The sequence below is a fragment of the Falco cherrug genome, chromosome 5 (genome assembly GCF_023634085.1).
Source record: "Falco cherrug isolate bFalChe1 chromosome 5, bFalChe1.pri, whole genome shotgun sequence".
NCBI lineage: Eukaryota > Metazoa > Chordata > Aves > Falconiformes > Falconidae > Falco > Falco cherrug.
In genome coordinates this window covers 70,866,488-70,882,319 of record NC_073701.1, presented here as the reverse complement: position 1 = coordinate 70,882,319, position 15,832 = coordinate 70,866,488, and the positions used below count along the sequence as shown (strand labels likewise).

Here is a 15,832-nt window from a genome sequence, read left to right as displayed (position 1 = left end):
CTCCATGGCTCATCCCAGTTGTTGGTGCCTCTGCCATTAGCTGTAGCTTACACTCCCAGATAAATCTGTTTTTCACACACAAGGTTGACATGCATCCAGTGGTGACCAGGGCCACACTGCATCCAGTAACTCTGCAAGGAGCTGAAACCCCTCAGCAACCACTTAAGAGTTGCCTGTCCAAACCAATGTAATTTCAGCTCAGCATCAGCTTGAAGAAATTCCACATACAGAAAGAAGAGAAAACTCTATCAGGAAGTACAAGTATTATGGCCCTGGTGGTTAAAGAAGAATCCATACTTTTACAGTGACAAAGTTTCTATACAGTGTACGCTCTCTGAGGGATGCTCTTCATGTGCTCCCAGGTCACAATTAGGAAACTGCGACCAAAAGAGCTGTCACCAAAAATAAAATACAATCTGAACCACATCGTATTTGTGAGCTCATTTGCTTCCTCTCCCCCAGCAGTATTACTTCTCCTAACATGCAGGAGGTCAAACTGATGCTGATATCCCTCCAGTGCAAAGTCCCCAATATGAAAAGAGGCTGAACCCTCTAAAGGGTTCGTTGTAAAGGCTCTGCAGGAAGGAAGTATCAGTCTGCAACACACTGCCAAGGAAGAATCCTAATCTCATATGTGGGAGATTTTCATAGAAAGACGTAAGTCTATTGCAGGCAATTATGTTAAATATTAGGCAATTATGTTAAATACGGAACTAGCAGTGTCCCCTCCTCATGTATTACCTCTTGACTTTTAGAGGACATTCAAAGAAGGGACTAGAAGTAATATATTGCTTCTGTTCCGTGAAGCAAAGGACCAAGGGCTGATGCTAAGATACGAGGAGTTCAAACACACTGCAGGATAAAAATCACCTTCACAGCTGATGCATAGAAGAACCAGCTCTTCACAGTGCCTGTGAAGTAACCGTTGCCTCCCACGCCCAAACCCAGTTTCAGCCCCTAGGCTTCTTGCACAGCTCGTACATGAAACAGTCAAGCACTTGAGCTGAACTTACCAGCCCTCACAGCCTCGTTCTCCAGCACCACCCTGTTGAATATGAAACGGATATACTTGGATGGGGATGGAGTCCTTGGTCCCTCTTTCCCCAGCAGATGCAGGATCTTTGTGGCTAGGACAGTATGTTCACAGTCTTCGATGAACTCGCAGAGGTGAGCCAAGCCCGATTCCTTACTTTCAGGATTCTCCTCAATTATGCTGATTATACAGTCCACAATGGCTCGCTTGTACTCAAAGCCACCCTGGGAAAGGAAAAATCAAGGACACTGACCCAGCAGGCAGAGCTCAGACCACAGTGCTGGTCAGCTCCCCTTACGCTTCAATTACTTCTTTCCATTGAAAAAACAAGCATTTGTACATAAAGAAGAAAGAGAAAGCATGCTGGATAACCTAGCAGGGTCTTCCCAGCCCCCTGACTCATAAAGGCATATCAGCTGAGTATCTCCTCAAATCAGTTTTGGATGTACCAGCCCTAATTCATAAGCACATTTCAGACAGGTCTGACCTACAAGATAAACAAGAATGACAAGGTAACCAGTCAGGCCCCATCACCACTGTGTACCCACTGACGTAAGACAGAAGAGACCCTTCATACTATCTATCAGAGCTACCTGCCAATAACTACACAAAGAAAGTTTCACACATACATCATCCCTGAGCATGTTGGAGAGGAAAGTCATCATGACACTGTGTTTCCGAGGGTATTTCTGGCACAAAGCACTGATAGCCTGTACTACCACTACCTGCAAAACAACAGAGAAGGATGTTAGTCACATGCATTTATTTTTCCATGAAAAAGACAGGCTTCTCACTATCTCAAGTTGTCACATCAATAGATTAAATTCAAATACAAGAAGGATGCAATTAGGTGGTGGACTCTCAGCATAAGTGTGTTAACAGCCCTGTGTAGCATGCTGTAAGATCTGGCTCTGTTAGAGGGACTGTATTTAGGACAGACTACATAAATTCAAGGGCCTTCCCTCCCTCCTCCTGTTCAGCGATGATCCTGACCTAATCCTAACTTAGTCACATTTTGTCATTAAAACTCTTTGCAATTTAAAACTTGTCCAATACTTTTTTCTTTTTCTCATAACAACAAGAACTTAAGACCGCTGTCATTGACTTTGTATGTTGACTGCTACACTGACTTTGTAGAGACATGCTACACTCTTCAAGGCAACTCCACAACGTAAAAGGAATGGGTATAGGTGAACTACCATCCTGAACCAAGTTATTACCTGAGTTTAGTCACTATAAAGTTTAAAAATTAGGTGGAAACTTATGGTTCACACTATTTCCTAACGATCACACTGAAGTGGTATAGACTCAATCAGAACAGTTAAAATCCCTCTTCCCCTCCAAAGAGGCAAGCAGAAGGCAGCACAACATTTTGCAAGATACTCCACAGGAGCCAGGAACCCACAAAAATGACATTTATCCCTTCTTGGAGTGGTAGCATGAAATGACATGCTATATTAAATTTGGAAGCAGAGGATTACACCTTCTGAATTTCAAGCTGGGTTTGCTCTATCAGACAAAATCATTGAAGGATTAATGGGAAAATCTTCATAGTAACAAGAATGGGAGAAAAACCTGCAGGTGGAAAGAGCAGAGGCCTCCAATGCCACACCTTAAACTCATCTGATATTTCTGACACGAAGGAAGAGATCTGTTTCATGAGTCTGTCTACACTGCTCTCACTGCCTGTCTTCAGCAGGGTGGTGATGGCAAGGGTAGCAATACTGCGGTTGGAGTCAGTGATGAGGTTTTCCAGATCCAGATTGCAGGCAGTGACTGCAGATGGATGCTTCATGGCCACCTGTAAAGAACGCAATTCCAAATTATATGGCAGTAACATGCTACAGTTCAAAGCTTTTGATGGGGCAAGGATTAAAGCTCATTTTTTTAAAACCTTTTTTTTCGAAGTATTGCTCCGTTCCACAAGGATTACAACTAAATCTACATCATATGACTGCTGACAGGATGCAATCAAAGCTCAGGTTCTTTTATTTCAGCATTTCAAAAGAACTGTAAGTTACAGCTCATGGGTTAACAGTCACAAACTGCTTCTGTTGTGGTGTGCAGCTTTGAAATCAGAATGTTACTTCCTTCACACACATCCTAGCCATGCTTTTTACAGTATTAAATAACTGAGACTCTTCTTCCTTACAGCTGAGAGCCCGAAAGTTATCAAAACCCAGCTTGTTATAGCCCTGTGGTCCAAAAGTCAGCAAACATACCTTGAGTGCAGAAAAGATTTCTGTCACACCAGGAAATCTGGCATGGAAAAGCCAGTTCTCCAGCATGGAGTATTTCCAAATACAGTAATAACAAGAACAGTCGTTCTGCTTTAGATAACACACCATTAGGCACTGAAGTCTGGCTTCCTCTGATGCTTAGAGATTTATGCTTGTTTAGAGGTTTTGGAAACACTCACTTTATTAAGGGTCCGTACAGCTGCATATCTCAAGACAGGTTTGGGAGAACTACAGAAAAGCTGCAGCACTGAAAACAAATGAAAAAGGAATAATCAAGAGAAGTAACTCACAACAAAATGGCAAAGCATAGAAACAGTTTAACAAAAAACAGCTTCCAGCACTGCAACTCCAGGCACCTGTAATGTCTGGAGAGCAAGAAGGTGACAGCCCTCATGACCACACCAGATGAGGAAAGGGAAATTGCCTTGTGCTAGCACTTTCATATTGAGAGGTGCAAATAGTTTAGTAAGAATTCACCACAGCAGAAAACCACATACGGTCTCTTTCAAAGAAAGAGAACAAAGTAATGTTTCCACATTCAGCTAAGCACTGCTAAATATTCATGCAGCTCCATCTATAATTTATCACTAGCTTCACAAGAAAGTTAAAAATAAGCTCTCATTTTTCATCTTAGATTAATAATAGGTGGTTTGCACAGTTGCCTGTGGCGCATCTGTACTGTCAGGTTCTCTTCTACCTTCCCTCCCACCCCAACTTCCTGCAGCTGGAAAAAGGCAAGTATTGTCCTGTGCTGCCTCTGCCACCCATTCTCAAAAGCTCTGGATGAAATGGGGAAAAGGGATCAACGTTCTTCTCATCCAAAAGCCTGGGGACAATCAGAAAATTCAGGATTTGAGTCCAGTATATTATATGTTTTACTGTCTCTGACATGCTTTACTGCCCTTTCTTTCAGCTGCATCACTGGTACAAAGGACTATGGCCAACCTGAAACAGCTGGTGCCAGCTCCCTGGCTGTGCAGTTTGGGAGATGGATGATTGCAGAAGCAGCTTCATAAATAACCATTTCATGCTTATTCCGCAGACAGCTCTCAATGAAGTCAAACAGTGGACTTTCATGGCTACAAACAGAAGACATTTCACAGTGCAATGCTGAATTACATACAAACCACTTATACCGCATTTCTGAGAAGCTGACAGAAAGCACAGCTAAGGCAGTGGCTTTCATGTTTCCTACACTGCCATATTGCTCTAAACTTTTTATTTACTAATATTCATCTTTACATTATGTTCTTCAAGCTAGAAATGCTGCATTCTAAAGATACTTTACTATTAAGTATCACATACCACTAACAAAAACATCCACAGATAAAAGAATTTTATCAGGAGGTGAGTTTCTCAGATAACAATACCCTCCTTTGCTAGTATGAGAGATCACAATAGGAGAGATCTTCTTGTTTGTATCCCCCACAATATAGGCAGATTCTTATTGCATTTGAAATGCACCTAGCTAGACAAAGTAAAAAAATATCTCCAGAGATTATTCTGCAGTTTTAATCTTACTCATGGCTAATTTTTGGCGGTGTGGTGCTAAAAATCCAAACCCCACCACACACCCACTACACATACCACCAGAGTTCCACCTAGCATTCTGCTTCTACCTGCATTTTATTTTTAACACTACAGTTCTGCCTGTGTGTATATTTCCACAAACTTTAAAAAAAAAATAATGCACATTTCTGAGCTACCATGGATCTCAAATTATAAATAGGTTTTGTAATTCAGATGCTGCCTCTTACCCCTCTTCAGATTCCTTCAAGAGTTTGCTTGCAATTCGGATCAGCATGCAGTATGCAAACTGGGATTTCAGTCCAGATTTAGTGAACTTATTCAGCATCTTGGAAACCGCAAGGCGATCATTTTTTCTAAGGTGATAGAGCAGCCCCAAAGCATGATACTAGGAAATCAGAAACAGAGATGTGCAGGTATTCAATATACTGTGCCATTGGAAAAGACATAAAAGGCGGCTAAAAAAAAAATCACTGTTTCATAGCAGAAATACCTTCTAACCACAAATGATCCATATTTCCTGACAAGTTACAAAGACCTACAGATAGGCAGTACTTCCTTCCCCTTCCTGTCTATCATAAGACAGCCTCAACATATTTCTGAAGATCTAAAGAGCCATCCATGAAGTCTCTGTTGCCTTTTCTTCCCATTACATGTCAAACCTTCAAAGGTTTCTGCTTACTAAGTTACACTGCACAGTAACACTTGCATTTCTAGCACACTCTCTATCTAGGATATCCCAAGGCCTTTAAATGACAGCTGACCTTATAAAATCATAGAATTATGGACTGGTTTGGGTTGGAAGGGACCTTAAAGACCATCTAGTTCTAACCCCCTGCCAGGGGCAGGGACACCTTCCACTAGACCAGGTTGCTCCAAGCCCTGTTCAACCTAGCCTTGAACACTTCCAGGGATGGGGCAGCCACAGCTGCTCTGGGCAGCCTGTGCCAGTGTCTCACCACCCTCACAGTAAAGAATTTCTTCCTAATACCTAATCTAAATCTCCCCTCTTTCAGCTTAAAAGCATTCCCCCTTGTCTGTCACTACAGGCCCTACTAAAATGTCCCTCTCCAGCTTTCCTGTAGGTCTCTTTAGGTACTGGAAGGCCACTCTAAGACCTCCCTGGAGCCTTCTCCAGGCTGAACAACCCCACCTCTCTCAGCCTGTATGCCTAGGAGAGGTGCTCCAGCCCTCTGATCATCTTTGTGGCCTCCTCTGGACTCACTCCAACAGGTCCATGTCCTTCTTATGTTGGGGGACCCAGAGCAGATGCAGCGCTGCAGGTGGGGTCTCACCAGAGTGGAGCAGAGGGGGAGAATCTCCTTCCTCGACCTGCTGGCCATGCTGCTTTTGGTGCAGCCCAGGATATGGTTGGTTTCCTGGGCTGCAAGCGCACATTGCCAGGCCATGTTGAGCTTTTCATCCACCAGCATCCCCAAGTCCTCCTCAGAGCTGCTCTCAATCCATTCTCCACCCAGCTTGTATTGACTCTGGGGGTTGCCCTGACCCAGGTGCAGGACCTTGCATTTAGCCTTGTTGAATTTCATGAGGGTTGCACGGGCCCACCTCTCAAGCCTCTCAAGGTCCCTCTGGACAGCATCCCTTCCCTCCTGCGTGTTGACAGCACCACTCAACCTGGCCTCACTGGCAAACTTGCTGAGGGTGCGCTCGATCCCACTGTCCATGTCACCAACAAAGATGTTGAACAGCACCAGTCATAGTACCAACCAACCCCAGAGAAACACTGTTTGCCACCAGTTTCCATTTAGACATTAGACATTGACAGCAACTCTTTATGTGGGACCATCCAGTCAATTCCCTATCCTCTGAGTGGTCCACCCATCAAACCCACGTCTCTCCAGCCAGCACTTATCCTTGAGGCATTTATGGTGAAAGTACAAAGGAGCATTTCCATTTACTTGCCAAGTGGTTTTGGTTGTTTTGGTGGGTTTTTTTCCGTAAGACTGATTAAGAGCAAGGCTTAATGAAGCTGCTAAATGGGCAAAAACAAAGCTAACTTTACAGGCTTGTTTCTGATTGTTAGACTGTAATGCTGACTGGACATACAGACTACTTTCATTTCCACAGCTGTTTGGAATATTTATGCAAAGATTTTCTTTTCAGGACAAATCACTGATAATTCAGGGTCATCTCTGTGGTCCTGTAGCAGCTGGCAAATTTTCTCAAGGCCAAGATGAGATCTGGTGTTCTAGGAGGCAGTGAGATAATTTCTTAAGCCTTTTGAAAACTCAGATTCAAAGCCCTTCTGCAACAACTACTGTGCAACAGTCAGCAGCATTCCAGCTGTCAGGTTAGTAAGGAAACAGCAGGGGACTGCACTAAAGAGCCAGCTCTTAATTAAGAATCTTGCACTGGGATCACAGAGAAACTCATGATTGTTCTGAAACAGCAGAGTTGTTTCCCTCCAGTTGCAATTCTTGTTTTTAAAAGAGTATTGGAAAAAGAAAAACCAGGTACGTTTTCTACAGTTACCTTAAGAACTCCCACAATACCATTAAAACCCTGTAGTGTGTTTAGAGCTCCTCAGGGCAGCCACCCTCAAACATACCTGCACCATGACGTTGTCACTAGAAGCTGCTTCTTGAGCTTCATTGATCCACCGTTTGACTACGTCATAACTGATCTTCATCATATGCTGGAAGAAGCCACAATTTGAGACTGCAGACAAACTTAACATTAGAAGTACAGTGAAGACCTTAAGCCTTGTTCTCAGATTTTAAGTTTAAAGACTTCAAGACAATCTAGGGTGCTGCTGCATATTAAAGGTAACAAAGAGTAACTCCCAAATACACAGTTTGTATGGATGTGCTTGTTTGAATAAAGAGAAAATAACTCAGAGAGCTTTTGTTTATATTCAAACAGGACAGAAGACAATACTATGACAAATCACCTGCCTACAGTTAGTCCAGCAGGAAGACTTCAATTGTAAGTATTAATACAGCCTTGTTTGCACCCTTGGGGTCCTAACAGAGTCTCTACTCCACCTCATCAGCTGGACCTCTTACCTCCTGCTCTGCCTTCTTGATCTATCAATGCAGCCAGTCTCTTAATCCTATGCACCTATAAACCATTGTTTTTCTTACATCTCAGTCTCAGACTACCATACTTCCACTTGTATTCTCCTCTTTAATAAAAATATTAACCTAATGAAATCTTTTCCAGCCTTTTCTCCTAAATAAGGGAGAGAAAAACAGACTGAACTTCTGTGCCTAGCCCTCTACTACATATTAGCAAAAATAACCTTGAATTGCAGTTTTATGATGGAAGCAATTTCATGGATTTGTTGTTTGCAAAGCACAAGGCAGACTGCTTTTATTGCCTGTTACAGAACTCACATGCTCTTTCAGTGTCATCAGTGCTAGTTCTTCCATGGCACAGAACAGGTTGTTTCTACTTACTCTCACCAAACCAATAAGCACTTTCACAGTCAGTGTGCTTGACTTATCGAAACAGACAAGACCCTATCCCAGAGAAATTAATGTTCTACACTAACTGCATAGAGATGCCTCAGAACTTTGCACTTAAAAGTTATTACAATTGATATATTCTAAAGTGACAGAACACTAACAAAGAAGTTTGAAAAGACAGAGTCAAACGAAACTCCACTGCTACTATTTCTTGTTTATTTTGTGATAAGGAGATGAAGAAGAGTCATATAAAAGGTGGAGGAGATTAAGAACAAAAAAAAAAAGGCCAGGCAAAAGGTACACATGCAGTTGACCAGCCTTCCCAGCAAAAACACAATGAGCACATTTACAGTAAACTGCTGCTTTACTTACCAAGGAAGATACCAATGCAGAACTAGACACACTGGGAACCTTGTCCACAATAGCTTGCTTCATGTATCTCTCAATGGCTTGTAGCATCGTACCCTATTGAAAGGGAAAGTGTTGATATTCCAGAGGCAGAACTTAAAAGCACTATAAGGCAAAAATAGAGAATCATAAAGTGGTTTCGGTTGGAAAGGACCTTAAAGATCATCTAGTTCCAACCCCCTTGCCAGGGGCACAGACACCTTCCACTAGATCAAGCTGCTCCAAGCCCTGTCCAACCTGACCTTGAACACTTCCAGGAATGGGGCAACCACAACTTCTCTGTGCAACCTGTGCCAGTGCCTCACCACCCTCACAGTAAAGAATTTCTTCCTAATATCTAATCTAAATCTGTCCTCTTTTACTTTAAAACCATTCCCCCTTGGTCTATCACTACAGGCCCTCTTAAATAGTCTGGCCCCGTCTTTCTTACAGGCTCCTTTTCAAGTGTTGAAAGGCCACTCTAACGTCTGCAGAGCAGTTCAGCAGCATCCCAGACTCTGGGGGAAGTCTCCTCCTCCTGCAGGTCCTTATTGTTGCAAGTTTCATTCTTCTGCATTACTGGCCCCTCTTCCTACTGTGTGTGCTGGTGGGAGAGTTTTTGGCTGTTTGGCTGTCAGTCTGCTGCAGGTTGTGCTTGGAACCAGCTATCTAACTCATTCTCAGACTCCCTGATGTTACACAGCCTTCTCAACTCGTCCTGCAGCTCAGCCACCTGCTGCAGGAGGTCCTCCACCTGTGCGCACCTTTTGCAAGCACGTCTGATGCCTGCCCCTGCCGCAAGCAAAAGGTCCAGGTGCTTCCTGCAGTTTGCAGCCTGCACTGCACCCTCTTCCTTCAGCAACTCCATCTGGGTGGAGGCATTTGCCACCATTGGGGCAGATGGTGCAGACTGCCCAGCTGAAGCTGCAGGCTTTGCCATCAGAGGAGTGCCCACTGTTCTGCCATGAGGGTCAGGTAGGATGAGTGCCCTTGACCTGTGCAGATGGTCACAGAACCACAGCTGGTTGCTGGGTTATATGGACTTGAAGTCTCTCCACTTAGCCAGCAGCCTGTCCCTCCTTTCTCCCTGCATGCTGGTTTGCTCGTCCTCTAGCACTCCCCAGGGCTGCTCTTTATGGGAGTGGAGGGTGGCCACTGTTACTTCTGGCCCTGTCTGTGCCTGGTCAGCTGCTCTTAAGCATGCTGCTGGCTCCTGGCAGGTCTCTGTACCTGCTTGGGGTTCCTCCAGCTCTGGAAACATGCCCACACCAGAACTGACAGCCTTGGCCAGATACTCAAAAAAGCAAAGCATATTCACAGCATGATTCAAAAGGCTATCAGAAAAAAAAAATCTTTAACTAATTCTGAGAACACATACTTCTGCAAGGGAGAGATGAGTATAAGCTGCCAACCCTGAAGGTTTAGTGACATGATCAAAGCCTAGAGAAAAGCAACCTCAGATTAGAAACCAGAAGGCAGGAGCTCTGGAGCTCTAACTCCATGTTTACAGTGCTACAGCTCCACAGAGTTCCTCACATGTGCAGAGGGCTTCAGAGCTGTCCTCCCTAAAGCAGCAGTTCCATTACTACTATAAGGATACACCCTGCAAGAGAGTAGTTTTTCCTGGTTTAAATACTATTACCATCTCTCCCTTAACAGTGATCTGATTTGTACTTACATCAGTGATCCTGCAGAGTGCTCTGATGGCTGGGCCTCGGTATACATCTTCCTTCCCTGTCATGTCTTTGGTCAAACTAAAATAATCAAAGACACCCTGTTAACCCTTCTTTAATATCAATGTCACACAAAGACCAAGACATTTACCTCATCTCATTTAGTGATTCTTCAAGTTGCTACCATGTGACTGCTAAGCTCTAGTATTGGCTAGAAAACTTCTTAATAATTAGCTATTTGAAAGTTATTAACATCAGTTTCTGGGGAAATACAAATCATTACAAAATGCACAGTCGATAATAATGCTTTGCCATAGGCCTGTTTCATTTAGCTCAGCCATTCTACTTCTTAGCAGCGTTGTTCTTTCTACAACATAAAATTTTTCGTTTAGATAATTGTGAAGCTTAGTTCGTTAAACAGCTTTTAAAAATATATAAAATAAAACAATCACTTAAGCACATGCCACAGATCTCATTTTTTGCTCTCGCAACAAATGTAATGTCTAATCTGTAGTAAAAAAAATTGGTAATTCAGCAGGCAGACTGAACTGAGCTTTTCACTGCTTTTCCCTAACTGCTCTGACAGCAAAATGAAACAGAAGTCACAGTCTAGGTTTTGAAAAAAACATCAAGCACCAACGATTTAAAAAAACCCACACCACCACAAGAAAACAAAGCAGAACCAATTGATAGACTGTAGGCAAGCCTCTTGCCATTTCAGAAAAGTGTTACAACACAGTAGGAAGAAATTAACACTTCATATGGTGACACATACTCTGTATCATGAAACAATTTGTTTTCCCTTGCTGTATCCTTTATAAAGCATAATTACAGAAAATCACAGCAGCTAAAACAAACACATTAAGATACAGCTAGCTGTTTCAGAGCTCTGATACTGTTTGCTGTAGGTTCTACTACCTGCTTGTGACAATGATGACGTCCTCTGAAATATTGGCCATCTCTTTGATAGTAAGGTAACACATTCTTCTAAGTGTTTGCTGTAAAAGTGCATTGCAGAAAGACATTAAACTCAATGGTTAATTATGAATAAACACTCCCTAAAAGTTCTAAAAGTTAAAGAAACTTGAAAGGTAAATATTTAAATTTGAAAGTTAAATAAACTTTTAAATAGGACACCCTCTTCCCCTCTTTACACAAAGTTATAAGCACACAAACAGAACTATGCTTGACAATTGGATAAGAGCCTTACTCCCTGTTACCAAACAAACCAGGAGAAGAATAAGAGATACATATCTTGTGAAACTATAAAACTAAAAGAATTAATCCACATTTTAATTTTGAAAGAAGTGATATATGTCTATATGCAGAAGCCTCACAATTATCAGTTAAAAGCTGTAAAAACAACTTCCTGTGATCTGTTATTGTAAAAGAAAAACAGAAATATGCAAAGAGCACTGACACTTAATTCTTTGAAAGTGAATGACATTTACATTAAAAAAAATTCTAAAATGTGGCTATGAGAAAGGTCCCAAACACTCTGTACTTCCAAAATTTTTATTCCACCTTTAAACAATGACACCTGCAACGTTCCTCAGCCAAATTTCTAAAATCTGAAGTTGCCAGTTCATTTTTAATAAAAATGAGTGAGACCCATCACATGACACATACCCCTCAGTTTTTACTCTCTGTGCAAAAGAGATCAGAGAAGAACTTTAATACTGGGTGAAGTCCAAAGTTTAATCCAGCATTTTTAGGATGTTCTCATCACTTGACTGCACCCTGATTCATTAATAGAGCAAGCTGTTCTACGGAATAGCAGTATTTGACCTACAGGCAACTTTAAAATTCTATTTTCAGTTAAGCATACGGTGATTATTTCCAAGTGTAGAAACAGTCATAAAATTACAATGATTTGTATATTAAGGCTTTCTGTCATTATTCACATTCTTTACAATAATTCCACTCGGGGGAAAAAAAACCACTAGCAAAACCAACCCGTAGAAGTAACCATATGTTATTATTCAATCATTTGTTTCCAAACCATGAATTGCCTTCAGCAAGTACTCTGCATGCAGAGCTTGTTCTCTGAAGTACTTGCCTCTCACATCCCAATATCCAGCTGTTTTGTAGTTACTGCAAATCCAGACAAAAGCAGGGAGGCAGCAAGTTGTAAACACTAGGTACTTACATCATTAGACTGAAATAATCTGGTCATTGCAAAAAAAGCTTCTGTGGCTTCAGTGGTTCCAAAATGTTCACCCTGAAAATAGCATATAAAAAATGAGGGAAAAACCACCACCATTATTCAGCTGCCTCTACCTTTCAGCCCTCATTTATAATACCTTCCCACACACCAAGAATATTTTTTTGAGACTTTTTCTCATGTTAGAAACCATCCCTCCCTCATTTCGTGTTTCCTGGGGAGTACATGGCCAGTTTACCATTATTATCTACTTGATATCAACATAAATGCCATCCCAATGCGACAGTGATAAAATAGTTTGTCAAGGAGCCTGTGTTCCCTCTTTTGACATTAGTGTGTCCGCAGTTGTTTTTGTGTCGTGTTTGTTAACTAGAAGGATCCCCTTGCTTAAAAGGAATCTGCTTAAAGATCACTGGTGCTAATTAAGACTGAACAGCATAGGTCCCTCCTAACTGATCGTAACTCCTGTTAAATACTGCCTGACATGCAGGAAACCTGATCTATGCGGATACTTAAAGAAAATCTCCTTCCTTATCACACTTCCAATGTCTCCCCAAAGAAAAAGACTTTCCACTTCATCACTTCCTTCCTGAGCTCTTACCTCACCTCAGTTATTCCTACTTCAGCTAGGCAAACACAAGCAGCTTTTTAATTACATGGTGCTGCAGTGATCACAGACCAAGCAGCAGCTCTCACTTGGCACTCAGGGGAGAAAAAAAAGAAAAAAAAAAAAAAAAGTCTTAAAAGCTTCAGTGACATCTCATTCACCTTAGCGGCAAAGTCAGAGGAGAGCACACAATATCACAGCATAAAAACTCCATTTCTGATCTCCTTAAAAGCTACCTCCCAAGTCTGACAGGAAGAGGTATAAAACTTCTTTCACACTGGAAGTTGTTAGAAAGCAGGTTCAGGAATGTTCATTCTGGCTGGGAAGAAATCATAACAGTTACCTGGTTCAGCAAGTAAAGTATCTTGGTAAGGATGTGCAGGCATCTTCGTGGATTTATGGGGGTCTCATTAAAGATACGTGCCTACAAACACAGCATAAATACTGTCTTACAGTATAGCCCAACAATAATAATTTCTCTTTCACCATAAAAAATAAAGCAATTTGTTTTCAATCAGGTAGCTTATAATTTTTTTCATTCTAAAAATGTGTCCCGGAGAATATACTCTTGTTGTTCCACTCATGCATGTTTAGTTTGCTGGCTGGACAGCAATTTGAACAAAAGACAACAACTTGGTATACCATCTGGAACTAGCAAAAATACTTCAAAATAAAAGCATAACAACTTAATTATTTCCATAGCACCTGTGGCCCAAAGACTATTTAGCACTAGTCTGTAGGAACACAAAACTGAAACTATTACAGTTCTTTGTACCCACAAAAAATCCCCATTATTTAACCACATGTTCATCTCACCACTTGCAATCATTCCTGGAGTACACAAAGAGAAGCAGGAAAACCTGTTACACAGTATGTTGAACAAGCATTGGAAAACATGTCACCTCTTCAGAAAAAGCACCCTGAGATGCTGTATGTCTACATGGAAGGCAGAACCCACAAGTAACCTAATTACCATACATTAACCCCTTATGGAGTAACTTCATGTGGACTTAATTCACATACCCTGTGGTTTGAAATTAACTAAATTAATTTAGCCATTCATGTTTACCAAGAGTTGTACTGTAAACCTTCCTTAAGCTTCTAACACTGCCTAAAGGAAAAAAAAAATATATCCAGCATTATACTACGATTACTCATACCTCCTGAAGCACAGCACTCTTCTCCAAATGCTGAAAAGGATTAGAGCCACTACCTGAGGAACAAATGAGACATGTCAGTTGAGGAAATGCATTCTTCACAAAAACCAGCAGAATTGAACATGCTGGAACTGCCCCTAAACGTTACAAAAACACCTCACTGCTACAGTGACATACTTCTTGGAATAACTCATGTTCTCCACCAAGAGCTCTGAATCCACTTTCTTAAATTGTATGTTCACAGTTACAGAAAAAAAAAAAGAAAAGGAAGGGAGCACTTTCAGCACAGCTGGAACATGAGGATGAAGAAAGATGTTTACAAGTAAATTTGCCTTAATACTCCCTTTACATAACATTATTTACTCTTTATCTTTTCCCGCTCCCATTTTTATTCCTTCAGGCACAGGAAGCACTGAAAGTATCAGGACAGAGCTGCTGGCCAGAATCTGAAACAGAAGTATATAAATCAATGCACCACTAAAACAAGCTGCTCGGCAAACTCCACAAACAGTCTGGCTGCTGCACATCACAACAGTGCTAACACTAGACTATCTCCATACTGTAACTTTGCAGCCTTCTAACAGTCCAGATCCCAGATTTTTTGGAGATGGCACATTTCTGTCAGCAGCATACAGAGGAGACCAACCTTCTAATCCACATTCATAGTGGAACTGCCACTCAAAACCACCATACAGACATATAAATCCCTCCAAACCCTCACTACTGCTACTGGCCCTTTTCTCCCAGCAGTAACTCAATTCGTTTATTCTTCAAGTTCTCACATCGCAAGCAGAAGGAAAGCGAGAATGAAACTAACTCAACCCAGCTGGGCACATCTTGTGGCTCAGAAGACCTTTGAGCAACAGCAACATAAAATTCAAGACGGCACCAGTTACTACAGGCAACCTGAACTTAGTTTCCAGCGAAAACGCGCAGATGATGGCTTCATTCACATCTGTACCTAACGTGATGGGTTTTTTCCCGCCCGCCGGGTACCTGAACGCCTCTGCTCATGGCACAGTCCGAATGGCACAAGGTCCGTGTGTGGGACCGGCTGCCGCCCTGCTGCCAGGCTGAGATGCGGCCCCCAGTCCAGCCCAGCTCCTCCCCACCACGGCGGGGGCGGGAAGAGACCGCCCGCTGCAGCCCGAGTGTTGAGAGGAACCGGATTCCCTTCAAGCACCGCCTCAGGGCCCGGGGCGGGCCCTGCAGCCCGCGGACCGTCCAGAAGGGCCGCGGCAGGATCCGAAGGAGGCCGAGGCACCAGCAAGCAGGCGGGACCTCCCTCCTCAGCGGCCGTTACCCCCCTTCACCTCAGCGGCCGCTACTCCCTCACCTCAGCGGCCGCTACAGGCCGCGGAGCGCGCTGGGCGCCTAACGATGGCTCCCCGCAGGGCCGTACCGCTACGCCCGCCCCTGGGCCCGCCTCCGGCTCCCTCCCTGCCGCCGCCAGCCCCGTACCAGACTCCTCATCCTTCTTATCAAACTTCTTAATCATGTCGCCGCCGATCGCCCCCCTCCCTCAGAGCTGCACGGCCGCGGGAGTTCCCGCCGGAAGATCCGCCTCCCCCGCACCCTCTACCATCTCATTGAGCTGCAGGACTGTCATTCAACCC

General features: G+C 42.9%; 1 protein-coding gene across 1 annotated transcript in view; it reads right to left on the bottom strand.

Moving 5' to 3' along the window:
• Positions 1 to 15,832, bottom strand: part of COPG2 (COPI coat complex subunit gamma 2) — a 24,595-nt gene extending 8,763 nt beyond the window's left edge. Inside the window, exons 1-14 of the mRNA XM_005435448.4 lie at positions 15,678 to 15,832; positions 14,220 to 14,272; positions 13,403 to 13,483; positions 12,438 to 12,509; positions 11,207 to 11,286; positions 10,294 to 10,369; positions 8,601 to 8,693; positions 7,370 to 7,456; positions 5,031 to 5,188; positions 4,219 to 4,352; positions 3,453 to 3,520; positions 2,646 to 2,834; positions 1,663 to 1,758; positions 1,014 to 1,257 (exon numbers count right to left, since the gene is read on the bottom strand). Of these exons, the coding sequence (XP_005435505.1) occupies positions 1,014 to 1,257; positions 1,663 to 1,758; positions 2,646 to 2,834; positions 3,453 to 3,520; positions 4,219 to 4,352; positions 5,031 to 5,188; positions 7,370 to 7,456; positions 8,601 to 8,693; positions 10,294 to 10,369; positions 11,207 to 11,286; positions 12,438 to 12,509; positions 13,403 to 13,483; positions 14,220 to 14,272; positions 15,678 to 15,714 (1,468 nt within the window). The 5' untranslated portion in view covers positions 15,715 to 15,832. The remainder of the gene's footprint in view (positions 1 to 1,013; positions 1,258 to 1,662; positions 1,759 to 2,645; positions 2,835 to 3,452; positions 3,521 to 4,218; positions 4,353 to 5,030; positions 5,189 to 7,369; positions 7,457 to 8,600; positions 8,694 to 10,293; positions 10,370 to 11,206; positions 11,287 to 12,437; positions 12,510 to 13,402; positions 13,484 to 14,219; positions 14,273 to 15,677) is intronic.